The sequence below is a fragment of the Pelobates fuscus genome, chromosome 9 (assembly GCF_036172605.1).
Source record: "Pelobates fuscus isolate aPelFus1 chromosome 9, aPelFus1.pri, whole genome shotgun sequence".
NCBI lineage: Eukaryota > Metazoa > Chordata > Amphibia > Anura > Pelobatidae > Pelobates > Pelobates fuscus.
This window is the reverse complement of record NC_086325.1, coordinates 106,516,612-106,542,136: the sequence shown is the minus strand read 5'-3', so window position 1 is coordinate 106,542,136 and position 25,525 is coordinate 106,516,612. Positions and strand designations below refer to the sequence as shown.

At 42.7% G+C, this 25,525-nt stretch overlaps 1 protein-coding gene across 1 annotated transcript in view; it reads right to left on the bottom strand.

The window, feature by feature from the left end:
- MAPKAP1 (MAPK associated protein 1) overlaps positions 1-25,525 on the bottom strand; it is a 180,254-nt gene that overhangs the window by 139,839 nt on the left and 14,890 nt on the right. Inside the window, exons 2-3 of the mRNA XM_063431062.1 lie at positions 25,262-25,351; positions 21,996-22,144 (exon numbers count right to left, since the gene is read on the bottom strand). Coding sequence (XP_063287132.1) covers positions 21,996-22,144; positions 25,262-25,351 — 239 coding nt within the window. The remainder of the gene's footprint in view (positions 1-21,995; positions 22,145-25,261; positions 25,352-25,525) is intronic.

The window sequence follows — 25,525 nt, the reverse complement described above, 5'->3', positions numbered from 1 at the left end:
AAGAAAATGTGTAGATTAACGGTATATTCACCTGAAGTCCAGAGTATAAATATATTGTCTTTGCTAATACACCTAAAATGGGCACATTTATCTGGATGAAACAGCAGACACGCAACATGCTGTAAAATGTGTAGGTACATACATCATCACCCTTTAGCAGTAAAGGATCCCTAATATGCGCAGTATTTTACATCATTTTCTTTACCGATTCAGTAGAAATCAAAATGTTTGCATTATTTCTGCACATAAATAATAATCGTAACCCCATTCTGCAATCCATCATATTGAAAATAGCACAGAATGTATGGGTAGGTATTTCACTGAAGAACTCTTAAGCAATGCTCTCCGTAGAATAGTTTAATTGTATTTTTCCATTTGCAGCATGGCCTGCCTTGCCCTAACAATTAGGTGAAGCCTTGTGCATTAATATGCTGGGATCCGATGTGTTAATTTGATGTAACTTTTTTTTTATGCCTTGACAATGTGTCATTAATTTGTTCGTGGGCCGTGCTTGCTCTGGAGCGGTGACAGATTCAAATGCTGGGTTTCTTTATCCTGATCGCTTTTTTTCGGCACGCCCCAGCCTGCTGCTTTCCTATGGACTGCTGTTAATTTGTAATGAACTGGCATTCAGGAGGGCGCCTTGATTTTTAATTCCGACTGTGTCAGATCCTTCAGGAAAATTACAAGTTTCTCTAGTTGCAATTACTGCCAAGCTCCACTGATGAGAGGTTTACGGAAACTGCGCCTTTGTGAAGGAGGCTGGATGTAATCGGCTGAAACGGGTTTATCTCGACAGAAAAACAGAATGCTGGGGTTTTCTACTTTATTTAAAAGGCATCTCTTAACCCTTGGAAACTTACAGAGGAAAAAAAAACCTCCATAAAATTCCAATTTTGCTGTCAACTTAATTAGTGAGTACGGTAGAATAAGAGTGGTAAATAGCTCCACATTAGCATAACGTGCCACAAATACTGTAATGTGGGAAAAAGAAAGAGCCTTTGAACAAAGAAAGAATTTCTCAAAGGGCTGTGAACCTTATATTCATAACCATATAAACTCACAGAATGCTCTCAATCAGAAAATGATTGCGTCCCATTTATCTGAGAGAATCCATAAATTCTAACATCCTATGATAAAAGTGAAAATAATGCAACATTCCCAGCCAAGGTGGTGGCCAACTGTATCCCAGCAATGTAACAAGGAAGCAGTATCCCTTTAGAACAGGGATGTCGAACATGCGGCCCCCCAGATGTTGCTGAACTACAACTCCCATGATTCCCTGGCTATCTGTTTAATTGAAAGAATCATGGGAGTTGTAGTTCAGCAACATCTGGGGGGCCGCATGTTCGACATCCCTGCTTTAGAACATCCACATCAGGAGTTCTTTGTGCAGAAATATTCATTAAAGGGACACTCCAGGCACCCAGACCACTTCTGCCCATTGGAGTGGTCTGGGTGCCAACTCCCACTACTCCTAACCCTGCAAGTGTAATTATTGCAGTTTTTTATAAACTGCAATAATTACATTGCAGGGTTAACTCCACCTCTAGTGGCTGTCTACTAGACAGCCACTAGAGGGAACTTCCTGATTTATAGCAAAGATTTTCTTTGCTAGAGCGTCGCAGAACGTCCTCACGCTGTGTGAAGACCTACAGCGTCGCTCATTTCCCCATAGGAAAGCATTGAAAATCTTTTTCAATGCTTTCCTATGGGGAGCGCTAATGTGCATGCGCGGCATTGCCGCGCATGCGCATTAGGTCTCCCTGGCCGGTGGGCGGGATCAGTCTCGCCCACCGGCCGACGCAATCAGTAGGAGGAGCGGCGCAGAGGAGGAGATAGCGACGAGGGACATCGTCGCTGTCTCAGGTAAGTTACTGAAGGGGTTTTCACCCCTTCAGCAACTGGGGATTGGGGGGTGGGAGGGAGAGGGAACCTGCAGTGCCAGGAAAACGGATTGTTTTCCTGGCACTGGAGTTTCCCTTTAACCCCTTAAGGACACATGACATGTGTGACATGTCATGATTTCCTTTTATTCCAGAAGTTTGGTCCTTAAGGGGTTAAGCATTAACATCAGAGTCTAATCTTTCCCCAAGTTCATCACTAAACTGACTGTGCTGCATGTTTAGCTCTGTTGCCCTGCTAATACTGAAAGACTAGGACATTCACACAGTAGTAGACATTTTTTAAGTGACTATCTTGGATCATTTACTTTCTTATTAGAATAGTGTACTTCATATAGCTTAAAAGGACACTATAGTCACTAGAACAACAGCTTATTATATAGAATGACCCTGCAGGCCTTGTAATTTAAACACTACCTTTTCAGAGAAAAACAGTGTTTACATCGCTGTCTAGTAACACCTCTAGTGGCAACCACTCAAGACAGCTACTAGAGGTGATTCCTAGTCCAGTGCTGCACATTGTGCTTTGCATGGAGGAGCATAACATTCCCCATAGAAAGAAATGCATTAAATCAAGGCATCTACATGAGGAGATACTGGATGGCGCATGGTGGCATTTTGCATTTCCTATGGGAAAGCATAGGATTGGCTGAGAACTTCAAGATTGATGATCTCTGCCAGGGAGGTGGGAGCAGTTGTGGCCAGCATAGCTTTGGAAACAAGGTAAGTAAAATCCCCTTTCCCGTGCTATTAGAGGGGGCTGGTCACCGAAATAGTTGAACACTACATTGTCAGGAATACATGTTTATAGTGTTCTTTAAACACTCAGGTTATTATTTCTAACATTCTACAGTTTAAAAGTTCTATTTAATAAAATACTATTTCTTGCTTGAATGCCCACCCCTTTCTGTCTGGCCAAGTCAGGGTTATTTACTAAAGTGAACTCAAAGTTAATGCCAAATCAGCCAAACTGAAAGCATAGCTGAGTTAGAGAAATGTTCCAGTTTAGTTTTTTTGGCTTTGAATTTTCACTTTAGTGAATAACCCTAAAACGTTTATACGTACAACGTTAAGTTGCTATGGTCTGTGTGGGTACAAAAGGTTTCTGAGAGATCATGTTATAACTCAGATGAAATTTAGAGGGTTAACCCAAATTCGACTCTTAGAGTTTCTTTGTAGACAATGGGAAGGTGTTCGACTGCACAGTGCTTTGCAAATTTGACAGTACTTAGTTCTGCCTAACTAGAGAGATTTCATGGACATACCTCATAGTATTATTATCAAAGTAAGCAATAGATCCTTTACAAAAGATTAGCTACCAATTACCTTGCCTGCCTCCTCAGCAGTTCTAACTTTCTTCATATTCTACTAGTCAAAAGATGACAGATATTGGAGAAACCATTCTTTAACATTTCTGATGCAGATTTCCAAAGACATTGATGGAACTTCTGAACAAATCTGCACCGAGCACAGCAGAATTCGGTGACAAAACGTGTGTCTACAAATCACATCTGACACAGATTGAACAGGAGATATAAAATTACTGTTTTTTGTTTGTTTTTTTGTGCAAAAGGTTACAGCAGTGCTTGTATAGCCACAGTAGCTTTCCCAAGCGCGGTTATCATGAAGTATGACATGAACATGGCTTGCAGGGAACTTGCACATTTTTTGGTGTTTTATACATCGCTTAAACTGGCTGATCTATTGGATCTCCATATGGAGGTTTGCTCTGTGTGGAGGTTTGCTTATTAGGTTCGCTTTCCTATTCTTAATTCAGGCTAAACATAATGTGTCTAGGTGGACTAGTGTTGCGTGTGAGCGCTGCTGAGCCGGCTATGTACATGTTCAAGATATTGGGATGTTGTTGCCAACGGCTGTAGGTGTGTTGTGCCTGACTAAACGTTTATCATGGTAGTCGGTCATTGTGATTAGTAGCTGGCCATGCTCAGGGGCTAGCAGTTCTAATATATTAACATACAGGCTTGCTTATGGTCCTTACTCACAATGCTAAATGAGAGATCATAGCTGGCATATTATGAAACCTAGACACATGCATGAGAAAAAACAATTAGTAGGACACTGGTGTCCGAGTCCCAAGGGCTGAGAAATATTGCTAAGTCCGTTATTCCACCATCTGGTTTAGCTGTGGCATCTCGATAGGATGTCACTACTTGACCGCTTTTGCGGGGTTGCTCATGGTGGGGGAGCTTGGGTGTGTAGTTGGACGGTCTCATCCGACTCCCATTCTCGTCCGGTGTCCGTATCCTCCTAATGGGTTGTGGGTTCCCGGTTCCGCCGGGGTGCAGGCGCATGCACTCCTCCAGCCCCAGGCTGCTGTGTGGGCCTGCATCTTGTGACCACCTACTCCGCTGCCTCTGGAGCGGGAGTATTCTCCACTCTTGGGAGGTGCAGGGGACTGGGTGGTAATTTGCCGCGTGCGGGATTTGGGCCTCCGCTTGTGTGGGCGATGCTGCTGGGTCAAGACCCTCTTGGCCCTCAGCCCGGGTGGGCAATGGCGTGTTAGGGTTACGGGGTGGGTTAGAGCTGTGCCAGAGGGTGATTCCCACACTCCCCACTGTCCGAGCTCCCCCTCACCTGTCTCCAGGGGGCCCAGAAGTCTGCTCTGTGCTGTATGCTTGCGACCTTGGATTTTCTTCCAAAAGTCCTCAAATAGCTTATGTAGTCGCAGTTCTATATCAGCAGTCTCGATATGGCTTGTCGGGTGGCTGGGTAGTTAAATCTGTGTGAGCAGGGAGGATGTCGCCGCCATCTTGTGAGCTCCTTGTGCTGCATTGCTGGTGATGGGTGTCTGTCGTTTAGGGTCCGTACTCCGCAAAGGTAGGTGTCCTCTGACTCCCAGCGGGGACCGGGATATCCCCCTCCGGTCACACAGGTGAGAATTTGGCGAGTGTCCGTGTTTGCTGTCAAGCGGGGAGAACGGCCGCCTCTCCCCGTCTCGGGCCGCCACAGGCCTCATCGGTGGATCTCGGGTTCCCGGACGGGTAGAGAGCTGCGTTTTTTTTCGATGAGTTCACCCATGGATCTAGCCTATTGCTTTATCCAAGCTTTAACCAAGATACATTATAGCATGTTACATTATGATTTATTCAAAAAAACACAAAATTGTGTGTATATATATATATAAATATACACACACACACACAACAGCCCATGCCTTGAAAGGTGGGCTCGCAGTTCCTGAAGACCCACTAAAGCAACATTGTTCAAAAGGATACTCTTTGAGTGCAAGTCATGTCCATTTTTTTTCCAGAAATGCCATCTATTTATAGTTATCACAAATGCTTTAGAGAGCAGTAAAGAATTATTAGCCGCATTAATGTAACATCCAGGTAACACCTAACACATATTTTATTAGTATTGTTTCAGTTAGGGGAGGGGTGACGGAAAATGATTCTCTATTAAAGCTCATTATAATTCCTCTTGTTATAAGAGCCTTTTAAAACCATTACCTGCAGGGAAGTTAAAGACAGAGCTATTAAAAGGTTACTTTAATGTGAATAATGGCCTCCCAGATATACTCCAGTTAATTACTATTGGAAACTGGTTCTATTTTAATTTAGGGCTGAGCATTTAATGAAGGATATGCCACGGTAGCAATAATGACAACAAAAAAAATTATTCATGGTCAACAGGCTCCATTACTGCTGTCTCGTTTAAAGAGATAATATCCTGTCCTGGTTCAGCATAACTGCGCAGCACAATCAAAAATGACATTTTTTTCCCATTTCTCCTCTTGTCTGTCAAACTAGAACGCAGAAAAACTGATTGATATTGCTCGCTTTTGGATTGTACAAATTTATTTCAAATGTCATGGGGAAGGCCGTCCTGAAATTAGGGTATAAGACCAAAAAAAAAACAAACAAGCATCTCTACAAAGCTGTATTGAGTATGACTCTACAACGTTAAACATATTTCTCGTATGCTGCCTGTATTAATACAGTAAATTATCATTTTTTTTTAATGAATTATGCATCACATTTAATGCTAAGAATCAGGCTGCCAGAGGAATTTCAGGTTAAATCAAACTATGAACTTATATATATTTAGCGTATGTCTGTATTTACTGACTTGGGCATTAGCAATCTGAAATTTTAACTGTGCAAAACACCAGCAAAATCCTTTATGGCTTCCAAAACTGGTCTCTGAGTGTGTACCCTTTCTGTGCTGTGCTGTTAATGCTAAACTGCAGGGCAGTAAGATTGGCTACAGGAGTCCAAGTTGCCAGAGAGCACATTTTTTTTTTTTAGCAATAAAGAGATTAGCAAAAAAAAAACAAAAACAAAAAAAATACGTACATCTCTCAAGGGTAATTGTGCAGAAACCTTAAGGGCAGATGGGGGGATATATAATAAATAGGATGGGTGGAGGAATGGAGTAAAGATTTTTTTTCCTTTGAATAAAACCACAATTTGCATCTTCACAAAATTCCTGATTTGTTGTTTATCTATTCTAATTGTGCATACTTGTAAACAGCAAAATGGGGAACAGTGTGTCATTTACTCAATCATTTGATATGTCTACGCACACTTGACTGGTCAGAGTTTGTGGATATTCAAACATGTATTCCTGAATATATAGTGCCTTTGTGGCGGTTTCTGTTCCCAGCACCCCTTAGTTAGCTCTGAAAAAAATAGATTACCTTTATTCCCCATGCAGCACTAATCTTTTTGCGACTGGTCCCACTTGAATGACTGAGAGGCATTGAGAAAGCATTGGGAAGCTATTGAGCATGTACAGCAAAACACAGCGCTGCGCCAATCAGCATCTCCTCATAGAGATGTATTAAATCAATGTATCTTTACAGGAAATGTTCAACGACTCAATGCAGAGCAGAGAGACGCAGAACACCAGTACTGCACACTGTGCAGCACTGACACATGAAGCACCTCTAGTGTCCTCAACGCTTCCTGCAAAAAGAGAGCTAATGTTAAACTTCCTTTGTTGTACAATCTATTTAATTAAGGCTTCCATATCTCCTGCTCTGTTAATATCCTTCTAGACCTTACAGGAGCTTATTGTGTGTGATTCAAGTTCAATTTACAGAGCAGGATATAAAAATGTCTAAAACAAGTTAACATCTCATTGAAAATTAAACCATTTTTCATTAAGGCTGTTATGGGTGAGTCACAGCCAGGGGATGTGTGGCTAGGGCTGCATAAAGAGAAACAAAATTTATTTTAAATTCTAAATAGCACCACACACATCATGGCTACACGGCTGACATCTTCATTCAATATTTCAAAAAGGTGTGCCGATAAGCCGCAGCTTCTATAAAACATGCATTGCTTCTCATGTTACATAAATGTTGTAATCCACTGGATGGTTCGCTTATGTTTAACTACTTTACTATTATTACTCTAAACCTGTTAGTAATATTATAGAATGCTTGAATAATATAAAAGGAGGCAGTCACTCATAGGAGATGATGCATTGTGTTAGCATGAACCCAACCTGTATGACAAACGTACATCCCCTTCTCTCTATTCTGTATCCCATTTACCAATTGCCTCAATAAAAGAAAGATTGACAAAAAAAATAAAAAATTCATATTTCTAAATAGCAGAGATAAATAACACAGCGTCATAAAGCTAACAATTTTTTGGTACCTATACTATCCCTTTAAGCTTGAATCTCAAATTAAGTAGATAGCAAATCAGTAACGGACAGCTATGGGCACACTGCATGCCTATACACAGATTTCTACCTTTTGTCTATCCCTTAATATGGTTTCCCAGGTCTAAATCCTTGCTGGTTTTGCTGGTGGGATAAGCAGACTATCTCCTGTTCATGTGCAGTACATGCTACATCATAGACATCCCAAATGCCTATGCACATTTAAACAGGAGGGTTTTTTCACCACTCCAATTGCCATTAAAGTGCAAACTTGCCTGTCTTGTCAAGGGAAACCTTTTAGGTGAGCCCTACACTAACAATCTACTTTGCTGCTTTCATCTAAAAGGTAAAATCTCTAAGTAGACAGAAAGGGGTATTTTTAGAAATCCCAACATACGTATTAACATTTAATAAGGTACACATGGGGTGGATGTAATAGGGTACACACACATGGCCTTGTAACACAAAAGCAAATACAAACATACAAAATGAAGCCCTGTGCTCAAAATTCCAGTATCGCAGGGAGACTGTTAGTTAGGGGCGGGAACACAAACTCAAAAAGCACTGTCGAGAACTGTTGTGGCATTTCTGGGCTACAATATGCAAAAGGGAGAAACATGGCTTCCCTAGCCACCCACCCATTAGGGTAACCTCTGATTCTGCCCAAGGTTTAATAATCAGCGATGCGGCCTGGCAAGAGGCTACACACACAAGGTGCAAGCTTAGAGCTCCTTCACAGCATCTCCATTCTTTCAAACCATGGGCTAAATGGGGGGGGGGGAACTCAAAGGCACTGCCCTCCTACGTGCAAAGTTTTCAGGTCGGCAGGTGTCGTAGCTGTGGTGAGCTTTCACCTTTTGTATAACCCACTGCTCCAGAACTGTACAGCTCAACTAGGTGTAGGCTGAAGCAACACGGCAAACTGTACCAAAGCAAAACACAGGAATATAGGCTAATGCAAGTCAACAAGCACACTGAATTAGGTACACGGACTGAAAAATGTGCAAGTTAATATTGGTTAATAAGGGATTCATGTAACCCCTCATTCAAGTTTTCAGACCCTTCCCCTGTCAGCATTATCTCAGCTGTTTCACTTTGGTAGGAGAGAGCAAATGCATCTCTGAAAATATTAAAGGGTACGCTAAGCACTAAAAAACTAAAACCTTTAGCTCAATGTGGCATTATAATTCCCCAGAATAGAATCTTTATGAAATACTCATACAGACCGTTTTGGTATTTCACTGAAATTCCAACCCAGTCAAGAGATGTACTGAGATAAAATAGGGACTACTTAGTCTCTGTATATTTCCTACGCTTGAGACTTCTAGATACTGGGCAAAGTCTAATGAGAGCCGCAGTAAACTGCGAGCAGAATATCCTTGTGAAGAAAATGGACTTTATTTCGACATTTTCTTCTGTATTCGTGTGTTTTCTCCATTTGCTGAATAAATATTGGTTATTAGTTCGGCAGTTTGAAACTACCGAACACATACCACCCTCCTGACTTGTTAAGTTCAAAAGCACCGTCGATTAAGTGTTCCCTGGGTGGCCGCTGTTCGTATAGCCGAACGCCACGTGGAAAAGAAAATGGCGGCCATCTTGTTTGCACGAGGGGAGTCAGAGGGACTTGGTCGTCGAGTGTCTGGAACTAAAATCGGACACTCGACCTCACGAACCACTGCTGAAACTACCGAACACCAGCTTCTCCCACTTACCGAACAGCCAGAAGAGCGGCATTCGGTAGTTATGTTCGTGCAGACAAGGGGAACAATCGCTGCTATGAGCCAGGAGGATCTATTCGGTATTTTACTCGCTTTTCACCTTTTTCCTCATTGACCGACCGCACGCGCTGAATTCTTGGAACTGTTTTGGGCAGGAGCCTCGTGTGTGGTCGGTAAAACATGACTTCCACACTTTTCAAGAACCCCTGAACCGATCTGGGCGAAATTTGGATATGTTTGTCCCCCAGATCGGGGGTGTTCTAACTTTTGGGGAAAATGTGTGCCCTTTGCCTGGAGATAACTGATTTATTCCTTAACTTATCTCAATATCTCCTAGGCAGAGGGAAGGCGTGTATTAGTGAAATACTGTATAATGATTGGTTAATGTATTTGTTTGCTGTGGGAGGTCCTCTTGCAGGAGGATTTCTCATAAAAGCCAGCCCTGTTTTCAATAAAGATCATTCCTGTTACACCCTTCACAAAGTCTCATGTTAGGCTCATGTTTGGGGATTATTCTATTTGCTGGGAAGAATCGTATTGGAAGCTGTATTCATCTCTACTATTCCTCTACTCCCTGCTGTAACTATAATCACTTAGGCTCAGCTGTTGGGAAAGGAATAGAAGACCGCAGTACCATAACCACTGCAGGTCTTAACAACTGGTGGCAAGCAACGGGATTGAATGGAACACGGAAAGACAACTGGTGAATGGCCCAGCAGTACGAGAAACTAAAAAGGACTACGCTAAAGGATCTACTGGAAGCCCGAGGTCAGGTGGCAAGCAACAAAAAGAGAGCTACCCTCATAGCGGAACTGATGGAGGGCGACCAAACCAGCAGCATGGCGAATGTCAGCCGGGAGGAAGCAGAATTCCAACAGAAGGTGATGTGGAGGCTAAATTTATATGGGCCAAATCCCACACCTGAGATGGTGACGCAAGTCCTGGCACAAGTGAACGCAGAACGCGGAGCACAACAGGCGAGCTTGAACCAGGAAGACACCACTTCCTTAACTGGATCTATAAATGGAGGACAGCGGAGAAAAATTATGCTGCATTTAAAAGTTTTTCGGACGGAGAGATGGAAATTGACGCATATTTGCAAGATTTTGAGCGTCAAAGCGCTTTGGAGGGTCTGGAATCGGAGCAATGGGCAGCGATTTTAAGCAGCAAGCTCATAGGCCGAGCAGCAGAGGCATACCGAGCAGTTCCTGATACAGCCATACATGACTACGCCAGGGTAAAGGACATTCTGCTGGCCAGGTATGCCGTGACCCCAGAGACTTACAGGAAAAAGTTTCGGGCATTACGGAAAGGGGGCAGAGACTCCTACACCGAATGGGCCTTTAGGATGTATCGAGCAGCCCAAAACTGGATACAAGACTGCCAGGCCACAACACTGGAGGAGGTGCTGCAACTCCTCTTGCTCAAACAATTTTTTGATCACATCCCTGTAGACACCAGGGACTGGGTCAGGGACAGAAAGCCGGCCAGAGTCGAGGAAGCGGCCAAGCTGGCAGATGAGCATCATGAGGGAAGAAAAGGAGAAGCTAGTGGGAACCGTCCTCTGGTAAGGTCCAGCGCTCCACTGCCAGGTCCTGTGGCCAACCCCAGACCAAACACGGTACCACCCACGACACAGCCTAGTTTTACCAGGAGACCTCCATTGGTATGTCACCAGGGCACTACAAAATACATTGCCCTCAGCGGAGCAGAAACAGCTGGGAGCGGCCACCACAACCACCGAGGGCTGCCGCTCACCACTATCAGCATGCACCTTTGGAAGAGCACATCCCAGATTCAGAACAATGGGCCGTGCTACATGAGGTGGATCTAGCCCAAGCAGAAGCAGACAACCGGGTGCACCACAGACAGTGGGTCACCATAGACGGAAAAGAGGCAGAGGCGCTACGAGACTCTGGGGCCACCCTTACTTTGGTGCAGCCTCACACCGTATCTGCAAAGGCACGCACCAACAGGACTGTAGCAGTACGAGTGGCCGGAGGTGCCATCCACAAGCTACCCACAGCCCGGGTGCAGTTAAATTGGGGCAGTGGAGCAAAGCCGATGGAAGTGGGCATTATGGCTGGACTACCTGTGGAAGTTTTGTTGGGGAATGATTTGGGGTGCCTGACTTCACAGCTGCTGCAATCCGATCCTGCTGGAGCCTGCACCGTGACTACCAGGGCGCAAGCCCGCCGTGCTGGACCGACACACTCCAAGAAACCACAGGAAGGATCTGAAATCCCCGTAGTATGCCCTACCCCTATCCCCTTCTGGGGCACTCCCCAAGACTTTGGCCAAGCACAGCAGGCAGACCCCACCTTAGCAGGTTACAGGAAGGCAGTAGGTACCCCTAAGGAAGGTAATGCCCACGAGAGCTTCCACTGGGACAAGGGTTTGCTGTATAGGGTCACAGGGGGAGCAGCCCAAGTCATAAAAAGGCAGTTGGTAGTCCCTCGGAAATACAGGGCAGAGCTTCTAAGGCTCAGCCATGATATCCCCCAAGCAGGGCATCTGGGTATCAAGAAGACTAAGGACCGCCTAACCCAGACGTTCTTCTGGCCAGGGATATCCAAAGATTTGCAGTCCTACAGCAGGACATGTGACACATGTCAAAGGATAGGGAAAAGGGGGGATCATCCTAAGGCCAAGCTACGATCCCTACCTATAATAGAAGAGCCATTCTACAGAGTGGCAGTAGACCTGGTAGGGCCTCTCAACAAACCCAGCTCCTCCGGTAAGCGCTACATCCTCATGGTGGTGGACTACGCCACCAGGTACCCTGAGTCTGTGGCACTCTCCAACATTGAGGCGGTGACGGTAGCCGAGGCTCTAGTCAAGATCTTTTCCCGAGTAGGGTTTCCCCGGGAAATACTTTCAGACCAGGGAACCCAGTTTACCCAGTTTTGGATGACATTGCCATCTACAGTGGCACATGGGAAGCTCACCTGTTGCACTTGGCCTCGGTATTTGGCAAGTTACAAGAAGCCGGCCTTACCATGAAACCCGGGAAATGCCATGTGGGTATGGCAGAGGTCCAGTACTTAGGGCATAGAGTAGGGTCTGGTAAGCAGCGTCCCGAGCCAGCCAAGGTAGAGGCCATAGCCAATTGGCCCCAGCCCCGCACTAAGACGCAGGTATTGGCCTTCCTAGGCACAGCAGGGTATTACCGCAAGTTCGTCCCTGAGTATAGCACCCTAGCGAAACCCCTCACCGACCTAACCAAAAAGTCCCTACCCAAGCAGGTAATGTGGTCCCCGGAGTGTGCAACAGCGTTCCAGAGCCTTAAAACGGCTTTAAGTGAAGCTCCAGTATTGGTGGCCCCAGACCCTAATAAGACATTTCTCGTCCATACAGATGCCTCTATGTTTGGGCTTGGAGCCGTGCTGAGCCAAGTGGGGGAAGATGGCATGGAACGGTAGTAGCCGTAAGTTACTACCTCGGGTGGTCAGTTATGCCACGGTGGAAAAAGAATGCCTGGTGCTAGTATGGGCCTTAAAGAAACCGTACAACCGTACCTTAAAAAGCCGTGCTTTTACCCTTCTTACTGACCACAATCCCCTCATTTGGCTCAACCGAGTATCTGGAGACAACCCCCGGTTGTTTGTCCGGGCGGTACTGCAGCCCTATAATTTTACACTGCAGTACCGCCCGGACAAACAGAACGGTAATGCGGATGGGCTTTCCCGCCAGACTGACTTGGACGTTTAAGTATACTACCCGGACATCCCCTAGCCAACCCGGCAGGGTCTAGGCGGGTTTGCCGACCCATGGAACTAAGGGGGAGTATTGTGAAGAAAATTTACTTTATTTCGACATTTTCTTCTGTATTAATGTGTTTTCTCCATTTGCTGTATAAATATTGGTTATTAGTTCAGCAGTTTGAAACTACCGAACACCAACCACCCTCCTGGCTTAAGTTAAGTTCAAAAGCACTGTTGATTAAGTGTTCCCTGGGTGTTTGCACAAGGGGAGTCAGAGGGACTTGGTCATCGAGTGTCTGGAACTAAAATCGGACACTCGACCTCACGAACCACTGCTGAAACTACCGAACACCAGCTTCTCCCACTTACCGAACAGCCAGAAGAGCGGCATTCGGTAGTTATGTTCGTGCAGACAAGGGGAACAATCGCTGCTATGAGCCAGGAGGATCTATTCGGTATTTTGCTCGCTTTTCACCTTTTTCCTCATTGACCGACCGCACACGCTGAATTCTTGTAACTGTTTTGAGCAGGAGCCTCGTGTGTGGTCGGTAAAACATGACTTCCACACTTTTCAAGAACCCCTGAACTGATCTGGGTGAAATTTGGATATGTTTGTCCCCCAGATCGGGGCTATCAGGGGATATGTATTTTGTGGGGATACCTTGTGGGGAAAGGGGTGTTCTAACTTTTGGGGAAAATGTGTGTCCTTTGCCTGGAGATAACTGATTTATTCCTTAACTTATCTCAATATCTCCCAGGCAGAGGGAAGGCGTGTATTAGTGAAATACTGTATAATGACTGGTTAATGTATTTGTTTGCTGTGGGAGGTGCTCTTGCAGGAGGATTTCTCATAAAAGCCAGCCTGTTTTCAACTGCCCTGGACTACAAACCCACACCCTACTTCCCATCAGATAGACAACCTTGGGCTCCATGAGGAACACGTTGTACAGTTCACATCAAGGCATGGGGCGCAGACTCACTCATTTTTATCACATCTGGGCCCTGATAACTTTAGATGTCTGAGTTCTACAAACTGTGCAGGGGTACCATTTGAAATTAATTTCTGTTCCGGTACATGTTTCTCCACCTCGGGAACTGTTGATGTACCAAAAAGACAGAGAGCTGATTTCCAACGAGACCATCAAATTACTTGCAAATTTGCTATACAAGAAGTTCCATGGAAGACTCTGCAATTTGTGAGCAATCTCTACTTGGCCCCAACTTAAAACCGCTGAATGCCTTTGTCCAATATCAGCATTTCAAAATGGAAAGTATTCATTGTCTAAGAGATATAATGCTCCCATCAGACTGGATGACCAAATTGGACCTACGAAATAATAAGGTGATGGTTCTAATTGCAGGAAAGGAGCACAGGAAAAAGTGGAGATTCACTTGCCTGCCATTTGGCCTGCCGTCGGCTCATTTGTGCTTCACCAAGGTAATAAAACCAATGGTGTTTTTCCTCTGGACCATATCCAATTAATTATCTACCTGGACGACATCTTCATTCTTTCTCAATAGAAATCTCAGCTCCAAATCCATATTTCTTGGACCATTCACCTTCTACAAAATCTGGGTTTTCTCATATACTGCGAGAATTTCATTCTTCTCCCATCACAAACTATGGAGTACCAATGGTCTATGGTTGATTCTGTACAACAGACTGTGCTTACCGGGGAACAAAATCACATTGATCAAGAAAGACATCAGTAGCCGTCTGTGGTGCAATCTTTTCTCTCTCAGACGTCTAGCTTGCATTATCGGTCTCTTAGTGTCATCTGTTCAGGCAATTTTCCAGAGCCCTCTGCATTATCGCGTGCTTCAGTGCCTCAAAGCATCTTATCTATGTTCGGGTCATTCATAAAAAACTGTTATTTCTCTAGATGCAGAGTCCAAGGAGGAACTGACGTGGTGACTTGATCATATTGATGCGTGGAACAGACGGGCCATCTTCGCGAGCTTACATGGCTGGGGCACGCACTGTGGGACTGTTTCCACTAGTGGCAGCTGGTCGGTTGAGGAGTCTTATCTCCACACCAATTGTCTGGAGTTACTGGCGGGCTTCTTTCGAAGTCTTTCCCCCAAAGGCATATCATGTTCGATCCTTCTCAAGAAGGACGTGTTGGTGGTCCGATATATAATTAGATTATTGAGCATGTTTGCAGATTCAGATAAGTAAGAGGCTATTCTGCAGAATGAATTACATTACTCTAATGCTTATGCAAGAGGAAAAGCTGTGTTTATTTCATAAAGAACGGTGGAAACTACACATCTTTCTCAAACAGACCCTAAGTTCACCTAAGACTAATAGTTTAAATAACAGTACTGACTATTAATACACAGTTACACTTTTTCAATCTACGTAAAATAATTCTTCAGTGCTAAAAATCCTCAATGTTGCGGGGATGTTTCCCAGTCTAAGGGTTAAAACCGGCACTATATTTCTTATACATAGGCATAAAGATACTTTAAAATATTCTCAAAGATTTCTAAATGTTCCCTGCATTGTGCTGAAAACTGCTGATCTGTGAAGTTGGAAAGCTGCTGCTGTAAAATGTGTTGAAAGGAAAGCTGTCAATCACTGCTTTGCTTCTTGAACTATCAGCCAATGTAGTTTGCAAGGTACTCTGGGAGAGATTGCAGGAATAACCAAGCACACGCACACTTTTTTTGTATAATAAACTTAATCCTATAAAGCACACCCAAAAATTAAATAACAATGTCCACATTTCCTGGTTGATGATGGAAGGGGCAAACAAAAAATGCACTGTACAATGTAGCATTCATTGATTTTAATGTCTTACTTTTGTTGTAAATATTTGATCTTCCATCCCCCTTAAGCCACCACTACCCTTAAAGGACCACTCTAGGCACCCAGACCACTTCAGCTTAATGAGGTGGTCTGGGTGCCAGGTCCTTCTAGGGTTAACCCATTTTTTCATAAACATAGCAGTTTCAGAGAAACTGCTATGTTTGTGAATGGGTTAAGCCTTCCCCCTATGTCCTCTAGTGGCTGTCTCATTGACAGCCGCTAGAGGCGCTTGCGTGCTTCTCACTGCGATTTTCACAGTGAGAGCACGCCAGCGTCCATAGGAAAGCATTGAGAATGCTTTTCTATGTGACCGGCTGAATGCGCGCGCAGCTCTTGCCGCGCGTGCGCATTCAGCCGACGGGGAGGAGAAGAGGCGGATCGGAGGAGGAGAGCAGGAGGAGATCTCTCCGCCCAGCGCTGGAAAAAGGTAAGATTTAACCCCTTTCCCCTTTCCAGAGCCGGGCGGGAAGGGGTCCCTGAGGGTGGGGGCACCCTCAGGGCACTCTAGTGCCAGGAAAACGAGTATGTTTTCCTGGCACTAGAGTGGTCCTTTAAAGGGGCCACCTAGCCATCTTATACAACCTGTAAACAGTTTACTGATATATCAAATGATAAATAAAAAGTGATGCATTTTCCAGTATATATCTTTACGCTTTTAAAATAGAGAAATAGAGTCTGCTTCTTGTTTATCTGTGTACTCTCACAATCCTAGCACACAATCTATGGCCATATGCTAGGAATTCAGAGATTCCTTGCAGAGAACTCTGGGAGCAATTAAAAAAGCACACACACAATATAAACTTCACATAAGTATATCTTTTAGCTATACATTTACTGGCAAGTTTGGCAGCACAATGCCAAGTATATTTGTTATTATTTAACGGAATTAAAAAAGAAAACATGTCACATAGTTGCTTACATTTACCAATGTTTCAATGATTATTCATCTTACTACGTATCTCTTTGTGCTTGGAATAATAATAACCCAAGATGTGCTCAGCTGTGTTGGCAGCAGAGGGGTTAAAAATTGTTCGCTTTGTTTGGTAGCTTATTATACAGCAACTGAATGTTTTGCAGAAGGCAGGGGAGATGGGAATTAGACACAGAACCAGGGGACTGCAGCCGTACTAGGGATGTCTTATTCACTGTTTAAACGTATATGTGTATACCTAATTATCTGAATGGCGCTGGATGAAAGAGCAGCAGGCAAAAAATTGTATTTAAAGACGGCACATCCCAAAATGCTGTTAAAAGCCATTAACCGGCGAGTGTTAATTGAAGCCATATTCATATTCATTTGCACTCCGGGCCCTGATAAAATATTTCCCAAGGTACGCTTTAAAAGGAGTCTTAATTTAAGGAACTGCTACAATCAACACTTATGAAAATTAACAGCTGAGTAATTAGTGCTCATGAATTATGCCATAGCCCATGCTTGCAGGCACAGGGATGCTAGAACTGACGAACTGGTTAGGTCTTATGAGGGTCCATTGAAAGACAGAGTTTAACCCTATGTCAGCAGGCAAAGGTGAAACTACTCATTAAAGTAGCATTTGTGACTTGTCATTGTATAGCAACCCCGTTGTCCCTCTGCTTTCTCACATGTATATAAGCTTTACTGTTTTAATTATTTTTCGAGTGTTTATAAGCGTATTTAGTCTGAAATGGGAAAATGGGTTCCTTTGGAAGAGTTCATACTACAGGAATAACTGAAATACCATGTTTGGCATGAAAGATATGGAGGTAGACGGACCAATGTCACATAAAGATATTATTAGAATTTATATAATGCCACAAGAACTGTGTAAAACTAGACAACATCTATTACAGCAGAAAAATATAAAATAACACCTTCAAAAAGTAACTTAAATTTGGAACAAAATAAACGTAAACAAGTAGCATTTGTGTTAGCAAGATTTAAAGGAACACTATAGTGTCAGGAATTATAGTCCTGGTATGCCTGCTTAGGTAGCTGTAAAAAGGTGTTCAAACCTACTTTTTTTCCCACACCACACCAGTCTCACCATGGCTAGCCCCACATTCATGGCTGAGATAATCAATCTTGATGATCTCTGCCAATCCAATGCTTTTTCCATAAGAAAGCATTGGGAGGCTATTGCGCATGTGCGACAAAATGCAGATCTGCGCCAATCAGCATCTTTTTAGAGAGATGCATTGAATTAATGCATCCCTATGTGGAGCGTTCAGCTTCTCCATGCACAGCATGGAGAAGCTGAACATTAGTGCTGCACATTGTGCAGCATTGAGATAGGAAGCACCTCTAGTGGCCATCTAAGTGACTACAACTAGAGGTGATACTAGGCAGCAATGTAAACACTGCCGCAGTGTTTAAAGTGCTCAGCCTGCAGAGACCTGCTATAGACACCAGAACCACTACATTTAATTTCTACTGTGATAGCCTTTGACTTGAAAGATAGCATTGAAAATGTCTTTCTATATTTACAAATCAGCTTTGTACCTATATTATTATTATTGGTATTTATATAGCGCCAGCTTATTCCGCAGCACTTTACAATAAAAGGGGAATTTACCAAATGAGACAGTAACAAAATGTAACAGGAACCATAGGTAGTTGAGGACCCTGCTCAAACAAGCTTACAGTCTAGACAATCTAGAGGATAGTACTAGCTACTAGATAGTAAACGAACAGTTTATCAACGCATTGGAGATGCCTGGTATTTTGGTTACGGCAGTAAGTAGGCACTATTGTTCATGAAGGGCTCAAAAGACCCCCAGCTCTCACAGATATCACTGCCTTCCAATGGATAGTTACCGTGGAAATGTAACACACACATTATCTGGCAAGCAAATAAGGGAGCTGGCTTTGGGCACCAGAGAAGCAACTTTTTTGTCAAACCACTCTAAAACAGTTTATCAGAAAATGTGGAGACAAGCACCTAAGCTGCAGTGTGTATATAGAATGCTTAGAATTAGGTGATACCGATATTCTGTTCATTTACAGTTTTTTTTTGTTTGTTTTTTAAAGACAATTTCTACATAAATCTGCCATTAACGGAACATGGTTATTATTAAAAAAAATGAAAACATTTTTGAGAGGTAAATGCAAAAAATACACGTCAGTCAGATTTTTTTATGTTTTCAAAACGATTTATGTGCATGTTTATGTAGTGTGAGTGTGTAATGGATGTAGGGTGTGCGTAACTATGTGGGGTAGGATTCTGTGGCTAATCTATTGAATGGGCTAAATAAAGGAACAGGAAAGTTTGTATAAAGGAACAGGAAAGTTCTGCAGCTAGGTACCAGATGAGACTTCCAGTCAAGAACAGACAGAAGCCTCTCTCCAACTCTCGCAAGCCTGGTATGCTGCACGGAGCATTGCCATGGTAACCAATGGCAAAGTTTTGACTCGCAAGAGTAGGAGAGAGGAGATGAAGGTAGCGTGCGCTAGGCCTCCACCGCCGCCCACATTATCGGTATTGTTATAGACCAACACCGATATTTGCCAAAAATCCTGACTATCGGCCGATAATATAGGCCAATAATTAGTCGATCGCTATTGAGAATGTCCCTTTAATTGTGCACATCTGTAAGTCACTCGTTCTATTTCAATTAATAAAATTCAGAAGAAGAAATTAAAAAAAAGATTCAGAACAAAATTTTTTAATTCAAAATCCTCGGTATTGCAAATGCTAAAGTAATCCTTGCTAGTTGTTTGTGGTAACAGATGGTAGTGCAGGCGGTTGGCAGCTTTAAGAGTTTTGTCACTCTGTGTATATGGATATGGTAAGATGAGCTACATGGCATGTTTAGGATTTATAGGGTTAGGAATGTCAGGGGTAGATAACATTTGGGACTTCAGATGTTGTGTACTACATCTACCATTACATTCTTACCGCTATAATGCCAGTTAAGCATTACGGGGCATGTAGTTCACAACATCTGGAGTGCTGAAGGTTGCCTTGCCCTGAGTTAACTAATGCCACTCTCACCAGTTCTTGCAATAACTTCCATCAATATTCACAGTGACAGAAGTGCATATAAACACCAAATTAAATACACAAATAAAATGACTACATCAATTCAGTGGCAATTTAAAGGACCACTATAGGCACCCAGACCACTTCAGCTTAATGAAGTAGTCTGGATGCCAGGTCCATCTAAGGTTAACATTGCCTGCTGTAAACATAGCAGTTTCAGAGACACTGCTATGTTTACATATGGGTTAATCCAGCCTCTAGTGGCTGTCTCACTGACAGCCGCTAGAGGCACTTCTGCGCTTCTCACTGTGATTTTCACAGTGAGAAGACGCCAGCGTCCATAGGAAAACATTGAGACTGCTTTCCTATGGACTGACTGAATGCGCGCGCATGCGCATTCAGCCGATGACGTCGGAAGAAGGAGGAGAGTCCCCAGTGCCGAGACTGGCAATGAAGTGCACTGCATTTTGAACAGAAGGAAGGACAGTAAAGGGTAAGGACAACCTGCAAGAAAAAATAAAAGCACAACAGAACAGATCAAAATAATACTGTAAAGCGCTGCGGAAAAGGTTGGCGCTCTATAAATACCAATAATAAATAATAATAAAGTGGTAAACAATTGTACAAGAAGAGGGACTTTTATACCTTAGTGTAAAAACTTAATGTCTCATGAAGGGCACATTTATCCAATAGAAAACTTAAAGTTACAAATTAAAATAGTACAGGTCACGAAGAGTGCTACAAACCATCTATTAAGAGACAGGAAGCCATTTCAGTATAGAAAACAGTGAAATCTAAAAAACCTGGTAAGAGACAGCAGCACAAATAAACAGAGTAGTACATAACTAAATGGATAAACCTGTTTTTGGCTACAGTTCTAAAATCTACACAACATCCACTTTCATAAAAGCACAATGTTAAGTGTGTAAAATACACCAATACTATCCAAATATCTTGACTCAGCACATTTTATTTATATTAGAGAGTGACACCAAATCAAGGAAGAAAACTTCAACTTAATAAATTACAATAATAATATCACGCTATTAATGTATTTATTCTGAATTATTAGCATTCTCTTGGGGTTAAATCTTATTTCCCAAATCCATGTTACAGGTTTGAATTTAGTACAAACTATACGAAGATAAATCAGCATAAATAGCACTTTACATGTAAAAACCACCACACATTTGGCAATTGTACATGGAATTCACAGAGACCAATGACAAAGTATTCGTAGATGGCCAATTCTCAACAGATTGGTCTTGCCCCGGCCAGGCAAAATTAAATGCATGAAATATATATGCCCAAAATCCGAATCCTTATAAAAATAAATTTTTACTCTTAAAAATGTTTAAAAATATAAGGAGCAAAAACTGCTCATCGTTCTATGCATTTTGTATGTACTCAGGATATGAAGCAGGTGGAATGAGGACAGGTGAATATTTGTGACTGTCCAGATAATTCACTACAGTTAAAATTTAAAGAAAAATTTAAAATTTAGGTAAGAATTAGCCAAACTGGAAATGTTATCTATGATTCCAGTTCAGCTACTTTACCTGAACTTGATATGAAATATAGAAACATAGAATTTCACTTTGAATTCTCACTTTAGTAAATAACTGTGTGTTTACCATATTTTTCCATTTTCCTTTCTTTTTTAAGAATTAGGGTGCACTTATTTGATTTATTAAATCAGCACAAGTCTCATTAAAAAAAAAATTGCAACAACACAAGAAGCGAATGACAATACTCAGGAACTCCAGTAGTGACTGGTCTGTAGTCCCAGCTATCCTTAACTAGTTCATGTTCTACCGAGAGTTCTAGTCATATCCAATAGGGGGAATTCTTACATAATTATTATTAATGTTTTCTGAAATGTTGCACACATATGTAATAGAAGACAAGTCACCAATACTTGTGACTGCTTGTGACTGCTCCACATTTAGTATTTTTGCACAAGTCAGATGCCCCTAAACCTAATTGCACAATAGACTTGTATTGTGAGATATGAGCTATCCCATTCGAATGGTTTACCAAGTTTTTTTTATTCATTTGCATTAGTATGATTTGCTTTACAGCCAGGGAGACGTCCGGCACCTTGTAATACCTAGGCAGGTGTAAGCCGGGCTTTCTGTAATGGATAGAAAATGCTGGGTATAGAAGAAGAAAGTTATAATCTAACTTGTAGCAGAAGAATGCAAAGCTTCCAAAACGTCTGACAAAGAACAAAGAGGTGGCATCTGCAATGAGAACCTTACCTTGCCATCAAATTTGGAGTACTCGTTAAAAGGGTTGTTTAGCTGTAGGGGGCACTGTTCCAGACGCACAGAAAGAATGGACTGCTTTCCTGAATTTGACACTTTCTCCTTGAAGTTCTTCTTTTCAAACAGTGAGCTCAATTCATCAACTGCAAGTAAACCAAACTCATATAAATTTTATAAAAACAGGAACAGATTTGACTGTAACATTGCAGTCTCTAAAAGGGGTATAGATCAAACTTTATTAAATAAAGCTAGCCGTGACACAAAGCAATCTATTAAAACCAGCCCTTGGGTTAATGAGGCTTATTTATTAGGAATTTTGTGCTACAGTACCATTTGCAATCAGCTCTAAATGTTACATAACCTGGTAAATGAAGGTAACCATACAGGAGAGCTATCCAAATGAAAGTGTTACTCAAAGCACTATGACCACTTCACAGATCTGAAGTGGTCATGATACCTGTAGTCTATATGTGCAGCATTTGGCTATGAAACTCTGCACATACAGAGTTGAACCCCTATTCTGCTGGAGGTATAACTCCACCCCCAGCCTAAAACAAGAGTTCCTGTTACACATGACTTGTCTAGTGTTTGCATAGAACTGGAGGAGTTTTTTTGCTACTGAGCATATTCACTGCAGCTAATCCAATTGCGCTGAGGAAGAAATATTCGTGACCCATATAAGTCCCTAGTGCACTCTACGTAGTGATAGAAGATGCAGCAGAAGAAGCCTGATTCGAAAGCCTGTGTCCAGGCACCCTATTCACTCTACTAACCTATATAAATGTATGTGTATTAATGTGTGCACTGACCTGCTATAGATATTGCATTAAGAGTAGGCTTGTGCTACCATTGAACTGCATAATGAGTACTGATGTAGGGGAGTACTGGAGTTTGTATGGAAGGACTGCTCAAAATTCCCTAGCCACTACACAAGAAAACATACTTCTACACTGCCCACATTTTTACAAAGTGCTGAGCTATAATGCTGAAATCCCAAATTAACTTTATGTAAAAAAAAAAAGATGCTGGCTAACCCATATTTACAAAACATTATCTTTAATAAAGGGCTTATGTGTTAGGAAGATTGCAGATGATTTAAAAAGTCTATGGTCTATACCAGTGGTCTCCAAACTTTTTGGTTCAAGGCGTCCTTAATATCTCAGTATTTCTCCAAGGCACCCCAAGTCAAAATTTCGAGGTTGTATATCTGTACAGTGCTGCCGCATTTACTGGCGCTATAGTGTAATGTTTGAAAGGGTGCTTGTATACATTCATTGTGTTTTAATAGAGGGGTTTGTTTGTATGTGATGTTTGCATTTGATTGCAGTGGTGTCTGAATGTAATGTTCACTTTTAAATGTGGATGTACATTTGTGTGAAGTATTTGTGTTTGAATGCAGGGGTGTGTTTGTATGTTGTGCTGGTATTTGACTGCTTGGATATATGCACATACACTACCACATACATACTTACACAGATATTCATGCACATTAACACACAGATGCATATAAATACACCGACATATACACACAAATTCATATAGACACCTACACATACACACATATAGATACACACCGACCCATACACACATGCACCCTGACACACACAAACATTGAAACTGCCCACACCATGACACAGATACACAATCACATAAAAACACACACCCTGACACACAGATGCACATACACAGATGTGTGCGCGCACACAGACACAGAAGCACACTGACATATATATATACACACACAGATGCACACCCTGACACACACACTCATACACATACAAACACTCACACTGATACACATACAAACACTCATACACTCACACACACACAATTCTTTTTTTTTTTATATCTCCAGCCACCCTCCTGTTAGCTTACCTTATGTGCCAGGATGGTGGCTTGGAGTCCTGCTGCTGTGGGAGTGAGGGGTCTGGAGCTCTTCATTCTCCACTCCCCTCACGCTGCGGCTGCCTCCTCTCCCTCCCGTGCTGTCTTCCTGCATGATGCTGGGAGGAAGTGACAGGCTGTCACTTCCTCCCACACGGCAGACATTATAGGGGCCTGATCGCGGTCCTAAAGGACCGCGGCACTCGACCGGGTCCCTGTTGAGCAAAAACATTCCGCGCCAGCCCTGTGTGCACGTCATGGTGCCCCAGTGCACCGTGGCACACAGTTCGGGAACCGCTGGTCTATACAACTGCATTTTTAAAATGTTGAGAGGTTTCAATGTTTCACGTTTAATCCTGAAAATACCTTATTTTGCATTACTATTTTTCAGCCAATTAAAATAATGTTATCCATTAATTTCAGAAATGTGTTTAAAGGGACACTGTAGGCACCCAGACCACTTCAGCTAAGTGAAGTAGTTTGGGTGCTGTGACCCTTTTGCACTTATTGCTGTAATGTTAAATATTGCAGTTCCAGAGAATTTTGCAGCTCTAGGTCTGCCCTCTGTGGCTGTCTACCAGACAGCCACTAGAGGGCTTTTGAAATTCAAACGGACTTCTGGTCCGTTATCTGACGCTGGAAGTTCTCACGGACCTCCAGCATCAGATTTTCCCCATAGGAAAGCATTGAAAAATGCTTTTCTATGGGGAGGTCTAATGCGTGCGCAGCCATTGCAGCGCATGCGCATTAGTCCTCCCCCGCTGGCTGACATCGTCGGGGGAGGAGCATGGCCGGAGCCTGACCCAGCGCCGAGGGACATCAGCGCTGGATTCAGTTAAGTGGCTGAAGGGGTTTTAACTCCTTTCGCCACCGCGGGAGGGGGGGATCTATTTACCCTTTAGTGCCAGGAAAACTAATGTTTTACTGGCACTATAGGATCCCTTTAATTTTCTATTAGCTTTTGGTAGGACCAACTTCTCAATTCAAGATGCTTTGAAGTGATCATGGTGCTTTGAATAACACTTAAAGGCTTCAAGTAAGATTTCTTAATACACGTCGTACAGAAACTCTGGGACAGCGGAGTTACTCAAGGCTATAGTGAATAAACTCATATTATTATTATTATTTTTTTATTATTTATATAGTAAAAATTCCGTAGCGCTGTACAATGGGTACATATAGTAGCATTGCCTCTAGTTCAGAAGGTGCAATATGAGAAGAGTTAACCATGTCAATAATCTGATACACTCAAGCAACCATGTCAGAATTATACATTCTAGAATACGAATTCTGGATGAGATGCTTCACACGCTTCTAGATATTAAGTGAAACAAACAAGAATCAAACATTGCATAAAACCATGCCTTAATAATTACCAGAATAGCTTGTGTTGCGATCCTTCCACTGCACATTTTTACACTTTATCTGATTCTGCCTTTCTTTCCGCAAACGTTCCAGTTTCTGAGCTTGAAGAAAAAAGGGTTGGGGGTACGAGAGAGTGAGACAAAATTAGTTTGTCAATGAAAGTTTCCTGCGAGCAGGGATCTCAATTAATTCCAATTTCATGAATATTTCATACTGCATATATAGAACGGTGGAGAGGGGCGAGGGGAATCTTTTCGAAAGGGAGGAGGAAAGGC